General features: G+C 46.6%; 1 protein-coding gene across 1 annotated transcript; it reads right to left on the reverse strand.

Moving 5' to 3' along the window:
* Nucleotides 1-4,315: 4,315 nt before the first annotated feature.
* On the reverse strand, nt 4,316-9,456 carry LOC123398220 (endoribonuclease Dicer homolog 4-like). Its single transcript, XM_045092715.1, has 5 exons — nt 9,365-9,456; nt 7,903-8,011; nt 7,552-7,732; nt 5,554-5,668; nt 4,316-5,077 (listed from the first exon to the last, which is right to left on the reverse strand). Exons 2-5 carry the CDS (start codon nt 7,975-7,977, stop codon nt 4,927-4,929), a joined length of 522 nt encoding a protein of 173 aa, XP_044948650.1. The 5' UTR covers nt 7,978-8,011; nt 9,365-9,456; the 3' UTR covers nt 4,316-4,926.
* Between the last annotated feature and the right edge of the window lie 208 nt (nt 9,457-9,664).

Consider the following 9,664-nt stretch of genomic DNA (forward strand, 5'->3'; position numbering starts at 1 on the left):
GGCCGGGCACGGGGTCGCGCTTCCTGCCCGAGCTCGGGGTCCGCGACACGCCGCAGGGATGGGGGCGGCGCGTCTTGTTCCTCGTTGTTCACCAGGGACGGCTGGGGCCGGAGCGAGCAGGAGAGCGCCGATGAGTCACCGGCGGCGGCGATGAGCTCCTCGATGCGATGGAGCTAGTCGTCGTGGCGGTCTGGAGCGGGTCGGTAACGGAGCAACTCGGTGGCCATGGCAAGCGCGCGGCGGCCGTGGGGCCTCTCTGGCCGAGCACGCGATGCCGACCCCGAAGGCGTGGCGAGCGACGGCATGGCGGTGCGGCCGTCGGCTGGCTCGGTCGTCGGCTGGGAGGAGCCATGTTGCTCTTGAGCTTCGGGGCCGGTGGCAGCATTCACCACGGGTGATGGCGACCGGCGCGTGCCGACGGCATCGACGGGCGCGGTCTGGGCGATGCGGGTGGCGCGGCGAGCATCAGTCATCGGAGCCGTGGAGTTTGGTGAGGACGGAGCTTGGAGGAAACCTCGACACGCCCTACCTGGCGCGCCAAATGTCGGATTTCGGGCTCCGCAAAACCCTAAGGATTCAAACACTGGGGCGTGTACGAAGGTCTCTCCGTGCTTCGCCTTGCCTAACCCACTATTCGATGGAAACGATGAAGGACTCACTCGATGGCGAGGGGAACACAGAACACAACAGTTTACCCAGGTTCGGGCCGCTGCGAAGCGTAAAACCCTACTCCTGCTTTTGATGGATTGCCTCTCACGGAGGTGATGGATGAATTAGCACAGTGTTCTTGGGCCTCCGGAGGCCGAGTGACTAGGTGTATTGTTCTACCGTCCGACTGAACTCTCCCTCTCAAGTATCCTACCCTCTCTATTTATAACGGAGGCCCCGGTCCTCTTCCCTCATAGCTTCGGCGGGAAGGGATCCCACATCGGTCAATTTTAAAGGGGAACAAGGGAATATGCTCCCCTGTCTAAAGGTGGTCTTCGCGTGCAAAGTAACTGTCCGCGCCGCACAGACGGGCCCGTGGATGACGTTTGCCCTACTCGTGGGAGGCTGCAACTTTGTTGCACCAGAAGGGAAACCTTTGAAAGATGCCTTTGGAAAACCTGTACGCTCCCGCCTTCTTTGCATCAAAGGGAAAATTGTCCCGTCCTGCCATCTGCTGTTCGCCTGTCCTTTCCTGGCGTAATCCTTGACTCCTGAGGCCTGACCTTGCCTCAGAATATCCGCCGCTTCGGAGGGGTCTTGAGGAGGCCCCCTACAGGTCTTGACGCTGCTCCTCCTCGTGAGGCTTGGCCCACACGAGGGCCTTTCCTTGAACGGTGTCGGACCCGTTGGTTTGCTCCAGCGAGGTGGACCCGTCCTGGACCACAGGCAGACAGGTTTGGATACCCCAATCCGAGAACGCCGACAGATTACTCGATCTTCCAACCCATCCTCCAAAAAAAATGGCCCAAGGGTATGGACAGTCATGCTCGATGCCCCCACCATGACCCGTCACTCTAATCTGACTAGATTTTATTTTATCTATTCCTCTTTAGAATTCTTCGACACGTGCTCATCTCCCTTAAGTTGAGGTGTCTTTTAAAAAATATAGGTGCGAGCGATCATATTGCGGCCTCAAACATTCTGATGTCGTTCATTTCTATATTGTTTTGATGTTCAAACGGGTTGGTACGTATGAAGAAGAAATGAGCTTCGATCTTAAAACCGGTCTTAAACATTTACTGAATTCATTGGTACTCCCTCTGTCCTAAAATTTTTGTCTTAAATTTGTCTAGAAAAGGATGTGTTTAAATACTAAAATGTGACTAGATACATTTATACCTAGATAAATCTAAGACAATAATTTTGAAACGGAAGGAGTATGTATTTTCGTCCGTAACAACATACGCAAGTTCTGATAGTAATAGAGTGAGGCAAGCTCGCCGAGATTCGTGACCTGGACGGCACACAGGCCGCCATCCGCGGGCTGTGGCATTGAGTCATTGACACACCACCTACATGCACTACCACACACCGAACGCGAAACCGGAAAACAACAAAGAAGATCTTCCCGCCTCGGCCATACGCCATGGATGCATGTAAAGCACGGCGCATCATTGCAGCCCGTGACTGATCGACCCACCGCGACATGACGCGGGCCGGCCACGCTTCGGGGCGACAGGAATCGCGGGCTGCCACGCCACCGCCGAGCAACCCTCGTAATCGCTGGCATCAACGGACCGGACGTACGTCGGTTTACGTACGCGCCGCGCCGGCGATCGATGCGCACGCGAGGGCGAGGGCCATCCGGGCCCGGACAGCGGAGGAGGAGCTAGCTGAGCGTGTGCCTGCCATCGATGCCCCCCTGACCCCTCCTCTCTCGCTGCTGCCGGTGGGCGACCGGCACGGGCTCAGCGGTCCCCGGCAAGTGGCGAAGCAGCAGCTGTCATCAGGCTCATGCCGGCCCCCGGCCCCGCCCCGCCCGGTGCTTTAGTCCAAGCCCGGAGGTTAACGGGATGAAACAGCAACCGGACTGATCCATCCCGTAACATAAAAAGATGAGAACAATTATATATGAAGTAGATGCGACGGTGGTACGATGGAGACGTTTGAGGTCCATTTAAAATGTTGGGCGAGGTCGAAATTCCGTGATCGGTCACTGATCAAACTACGTTTGAAGAGAGTTGCGGCGCCCGCCTGTAGATGCTTTAAACTCGGAAAAGTCCGTCCCGGTTCCGATCAATCCGTCTGGACACGTTCAGCAAGGCACATGACAGCGCCGTTCGGCCGTGCGCGCGCGGTGGCTCCTGGTCCTGGCTTGGGTGTGTGGATGCACGCAATGCGCCAGCACGGGCGCGAGCGACGTGCGTCCCGGTTCGTTCAATGCACGCAGCTCGCCTGCCCTGCCCAGGTACATCCAACATGTGCTGCATCTACCGGTCACCAGGTTGGATCGGACCGGATCGGATTGGATGAACTTGGCGCGAGAACACCAACGGTCGCCTCGCCGCGAGATAAAAGTCGTGTGAAAATCCACGGCTCGCTTTGGTTAGTCCGTGGGAGGGATAATGCCCCTCGTGCTAGCTTGATTAGCCTGCGACCGCCGTAACAGTAGTCAACTGGTTCACAAAGCAAGATCGTAGCATTAACGGATCAACTAATACTCCCGCAGTCTCAAAATAAGTGTCTTAAATAAATGTTTTAAGTTTAATACTCCCTCCGTTCAGAAATATTTATCCTAAAAATGCATATAATTGATGTATCTATAACTAAAATAAGTCTAGATTCATCCATTTCTAGAACAAGTATTTCTGGATGAAGGAAGTATAATTTTATATTAAATCTAGTATAAAGTTGTGACACTTATTTTTAGGACGAGTGGAGTAATAAATAAACTGGCACAAGGATGTATACCAATGTGTATACGTATTTGACCGGATCGAACTAGATACATACAGTACATGCGGACACGTAACTAATGCCCACTTGTCCTGCTCTTCTTCGCCAAAAATGAGAAGGAAAAAAATAGAAAAAATCTCATGGCGCTGTCGTCGCTTGTGGCAGGTCACACGCTTGGGTCGCTACAAATCTCCTCTCCTGCAGGCTGACATATACGCATAGGGGAATCGACATCTGTTGGCACCTGTGCGGATAGAGTCTTGTACCGACGGTGTCAAAAGGTTTGGCAACGCCAACGCATGACGGGCGGTGACCTTTTGGAGGGTTGCGCACAAATGCCAGCGCATTCACAAGTTTTTCACTCACGAGTCGTTTTCACATTTATTTATTTTTGGCTCTCAGTGATTCAGACACGATCTGAATTCTGGGTACAATAGTGTTTGACTGCCGCGAGAAGTAAAATCATAAACTCTCAATCCGATTCCAGCGAGTTGGAACGCCGACTAATGGTTTTGCTAGGTCTTGTTCGACCGAGATTTTCTAAAGTTTTAATCAGTTCAGAGAAAAATGCAGCTGGGTGAAAGAGTGCACGCGGGCAATGTTCATAGAATTTCAACTGGTTTCATGAAAATTTCAAATTCTGATCCAAAGTTTAGGTTGTACAACTACTAAAAGTTTGCACGGTTCAGTCTGCCAATAAGGCCGAAGTACCACCTCCGCGCCCAGATAATGTTGGTCGAAACCCAGTTGATTTCGGGAAACTTTGTAAGTGTGAAGCATGAGGTTAAACTTTCAAACTTGTGTGTGCTTCGCAGGTTGATTTTATTGATCTTCTGCATTCCCGTTTGCAACACACAAGCACTAGTTCGCCTAGTTCAGTTTTCGTGTGACGCGTAATCGCGTATGCTCTGTCTGAAGATGAAAACGCAGGTTCACCCGACCAAACGAACTGAATCTTAAAAAAACCTTGAATATTCAGGATGCAAAGATGACTCATCCAGGTTTCAGAACACTCACTTGGTAACGTCGTCAAAGAAGCTGTAGCATGTGGGCTTCTGCTGGAGCATCTGTAGTCGCTGCTCATCACCGGGCAGATTCTCGACGCGGGCACACCTGGTCGAGAGACATCGGAGACCATTCCTCGGGTCCGGATCTTCCCAGATGTACCACGGATCGGCTTCAGGGTGCTCTTGCATGATAACATGAACATAGCCGCTACTCCTGATGTGATCTTCTTAAAGAGAAGATAACTGCTAGAGCCCTCACTTAAGAAGAACTTAACACAAAGTAATACCGAGAGTTCCTACAGACGACTGGCAATACAACTGGACTAGGATCCTATAGAGAACTTAAGAAATAAAATTAAAACACGACGGACAGATCAACAAGTTCAGTCATGCATAAGCATCAGCTGGCAACGTGATCACTACAAGTTCAGCCATGGATTCAAGAAAGGGCAGAAACCGCTCTTATGATGGATCAGCAGATGCCAACAAGAGGGCAGACAGACACCGCGCCGCGCCTGATGGGGCACGTCTAGAGCTATTTCACATGACCAAGGCACTTGAGGGTCCATAACACACCTTGAGCACCTTGTTCCTGTGCAGCTCTCATCTGGGGTTTGGGTTCACTGACGCACTCCACAACAGTGTCTGTGAATGTCTCCACGTGGACAGTCGCCTTGCATGTGAACCTGCAGAGTTCCTACAACATCAGATATGCATGCCTATTTCTGTTTCCAACTCTACCTCATCTTAAGCAAATAATCAACCAGATGCAGTTCCCGCCAGGCAGAACAGAAGACACAAGAGCTGTTACTTAGTGTTTACATTCCATTATTGCCTTTACAGTGTTCATCACGATTGAACTTACCACTGCAAGATCTTGTATACACCATCAGTATTAAATTTTCAAACATTAGTGCATGACATATCAGAAATGCAGCTCGATTATCAGCTATGCATGCCATACGAGATGGCAGCACAGCACAAAGTGTTCAAAGAACTCTCAAGTGAGTATAGAATGGCCAGTAACTGACACAACTTGCGGAGGAAGCCACTAGCGACCTCGCCTATGATAACATGGATAATATCACATTTGAGGTAACATGTATCTGTTGAAAGTACATAGAAACAAATTAAAGATTCACGGGTTAATAGGAAAGCTTACAGTTTTGTGTGGCCACGTCCATGTTCTTCGAACTCATATGTTGGACACTTCCAGCCAATTGCACTACAGATTTGAGACAATCTCGACCTTGCTGCTGCTTCTTTATTTGCACCGCCTAAGAATTCGAACAAAATCAGTAATTATAAAACAACAGTTTGACTACAAAAATGAGATCATGGAAGAAGCAATAATAACACTTATATGCATATAATGCCTAGAGTGATACATCCCTTGTTCCGTGCCCTAGATTTTATTTGAAAGACTGTAATCTTAGTTACAATATTCTTGAACCAAAATACTGAACATTCAGATCATTAACTTCTTAACTGTATGAAATATTTAAACTGTAATGACCCTTTCTACCCGAATGTCATGTCTTCGGAATTTTGACATGACATTTGCCCAAGGTATACATCATCACAAGAAAGTACACCATACAACAGGTAATTTGTAAGGAAACTGTTAAGGCCGCGCTTGGAATTGGTGTAATTGAATACCAGTGTATTTTTCTTACAAGTGTAACTTACAAACGAAGAGCTATTTTCAGCCGGAAATCAAAACGACGGGCGGCGGTCTGTAAGTTTTACGGGTGTAATTGGAATGAAAACGCTAATCCAAACAGGCAATAATACTGTATGTAAGATTAAGCACCGTCGTTTCCTGACCAAAAGATAAAGCACCATCCAGAAGGATATAGAAAACATGCTCAAATGCTATCTATATTACGCGTCAATGGTTTAAACAGGCCATTTTCTAAAGAGGGATTTCACAGTAAACTAAGAACCGCTCTAACCAGTTGTTGTGATTTTCTAACCAGTTGTTGTTATGCATATTATTCCTAGAGTGATACATCCCTTGTTCCGTGCCCTAGATTTTATTTGAAAGACTGTAATCTTAGTTACAATATTCTTGAACCAAAATACTGAACATTCAGATCATTAACTTCTTAACTGCATGAAATATTTAAACTGTGATGACCCTTTCTACCCAAAATTCATGTCTTCGGAATTTAAACATGACATTTGCCCAAGGTACACATCATCACGAGAAAGTACACCATACAACAGGTAATTTGTCAGGAAACTGTTAATACTGTGTGTAAGATTAAGCACCATCATTGGCTGAAAAAAGATAAAGCACCATCCAGAAGGATATAAAGAACATGCTCACATGCTATCTATATTACGCGTCAATGGTTTAGACTAGCAATTATCTAAAGAAGGATTTCAAAGTAAACTAAGAATCCCTCTAACCAGTTATTATGAATTTCGTAATCCTGGATAGACTGCAGAAGCCAGAGAAGTTAGTATCCATGTAATTTAGTTTCAGTGCTATGTCCACATTACCTTGTTTTCAGGCCAGATCAATGTCACTTTCTTCTGATATACCTCACTTCCTCTATCATTTGATCTAATGTTATACGCTAAATATTACTTCCGCTGTCCATGAAAAAATCACGTTTTTCCACATAAGAACAGTGCCAGGTCCCTGTTTCTCCGTGGCTTACCAAGATTGCCCCTTAATCATCTCCATCCCATCGCCTTTTCCTTAAATCTCAAGTGGTAGTTATTCCAAACCTTGTGTGGTAATTTGTGTGTTCCTAATCTGTCCAATGACTGATGTCAATTACTTCTAAACACAAGATTAATTAGGGGCAGTTTCAGGGAAATAAGAAGGTCAGTTCTTTCCTTCCTTGATCTACACGTCCACAAAATTACGCCCCTTTTTTGCGACCGGAGGGAGTACATATACAGTTGAGCAGGTTATAAGATCACCCGATCTCTGATTATATAGGCAGCAATAAGTCATTCAAATTTTCTGTACAAGTACATTGATATCTATTTATTTTTTCAAAACAGTATATCTAAATTTTGGCTGACGTAACCACACTTACGAGATATAAAATGATTTTATTGATTATTCCGAAATCAATCAGATTTAACAGTGGCTAAAAGAATCATGAGATGGTAGACTTGAAAAAGATCAGATTTCAAATACCAAGAACATGCCCCTCACTGCAACCATTTGCGTCACCATTGCTCAGCACCACACAAGCAGACTCTTTTAGTGAAGGATCATCATGTCCTTTATCCTCACTCTCAATGGCGAGTTTGATTTCCTGCTGCGGTTGGGCAACACACCCTGTAGCTTTGGGCTTTTTGTGCGTGCATAACACTTCCTACAAGTAAAACTATTAGGACGATTCAAACTAAAAAAATGATCTTTTTTGTGAATTACATAAAAAAATTGTTCTAACTGATGAAAGAAGAAAGAAACCCAAGATATAACCGCTGTACTCAAAAGGAAGATGGAAAAGAAATGAATGCAAGTGATGTTGTCATCTTTTACCTTTTCTTCGAACTCCTTCTCCGCCATTGTATTGATTGGCATGATACTAGGCTCCTGGTGCACAGGCGGCACCATAACCACTGAATGGAAAGGAGTCACCTAACAAAAGCTACAAAAGTACTGGTAATTTGGTATATGCTGTTATGAAAAAAGTTTCTCGAACATAGTACTGCAAACTGAGTAGAACAAGAGTATTTATCAACTAATAACTTTACCCAAAAATCTCCTCTATTATGGACATTAATTACTATAAACTAGAGCGAATCTGAAAGATTGCGATCCAATCGGGCAGATCGCGATTTGAAGCTTCTATCGAGGGCTACATGAGCGAGAGGAATCAAGGCGCCAGCGGGGAGCAGTGGGGAACAGAGGAAGGAGAGCGCGATTGATCGGAATTGAGCACGAGTTGCACGTGCGGTGGGAGGAGAGAAACAAAACTTAGGACTCTAGTACCATGTTAGGAAATATGCAACTTGTATTCTCATGGGGCCATGGGCCAGTATATATACACGTACATGTGGTAAATAGTATGTAGTAAGCCCTTATACAACGGGGAAAATGCAAAGGCTATACACGGCTATAAATATAACTTGCAGAATCAGGTAATGCACATTAACTAACAGCTGGTCCAGAAATATTGCTAAAGAAAGCATATACTACAAGTGAACATGGCGTACAAAAGACAGGACCCATTGGATGGCACCTAAGCTAACCCTGTGAAATCTTTTTCGAAGATAGCCTGTTATGTTGGGAAATTTCTATGAGGATCTTTCACAGAAACAAACACCGAAAATAAAAAAATTAAATGTGAAGGTGTTATCGTAAGCTCACAAAACATGTAAATGAAGAGGGATTGATATCAGAATGAGTGTGCTGTGGACAACTGGTATTAGTACTGAAGAAAACACAAAACTGCCCTAACATTAAATAGCAAAATGATAACTGCACAAATACAGTTAAACGTCTATGGTCTGTATGGAATGAACCATTTTAAGCCTTTTGTTGAACCAAGAGGTAAAAGGTAGTCTGGATAATGGGCACCAACCTCGCCATCCTTACGTGCTTGCAAATACATATTACCTCCGTCCGGAAATACTTGTATGGAGTACCATAAAAGCTAGATCACACTACAAGTCACCAATTTTACTTGCTTCAAGCAGGCTCTAGAATAAATCCCAGGTATGACAATCTGTCATGCAACTAATCTACAATCTTTAACACCCTTCCTAGTGTAAAGCCCATCGGTCTTTCAGATCATCATTTCAAGTCAGTCAAGGGCATTACACTTTTTCCCCCAAAAAAGAAGACAGCTTGTTCCAAATTTGAGTCGCCAACACTAACGCTGCACAGGAGCAGGTGCTGAACTAGCAATTGTGGCATTTACAAGATCAGAAAAATATCGTGCAAACACGACGCATAAAGTGGATGATTGTCTGTTCCGAAGTCTCAGGCGAGCGCTTACCCGGAACGAAATGCAGGGCCGCGCGACGCTCGCGGAGGGCGCAAGCGTGCGGGAGGGCGGCGACGGGTTGGAAGCCGCGATTGTTGGGGACGCCGGCCGCAGGGCGCCGGATCGAAGCTAGCTTGGGTTGGAGAGGGAGTGTATTCAGTTGCCTTTGGGGATGCAGCCTAGATCTCGCTGGGGAGAGGAGACGGGGTGGCCGGCCGGTGGCATTCGTCCAAATCTACCAGGGCGAGGGCCTCGGCCATGCGCCTTTAGGAGCACAGGAGGGGAAGGTTCGCCGCGGCAGCAGAGGAGAGG

The sequence above is a fragment of the Hordeum vulgare genome, chromosome 5H, assembly GCF_904849725.1.
Source record: "Hordeum vulgare subsp. vulgare chromosome 5H, MorexV3_pseudomolecules_assembly, whole genome shotgun sequence".
NCBI classification, from domain to species: domain Eukaryota; kingdom Viridiplantae; phylum Streptophyta; class Magnoliopsida; order Poales; family Poaceae; genus Hordeum; species Hordeum vulgare.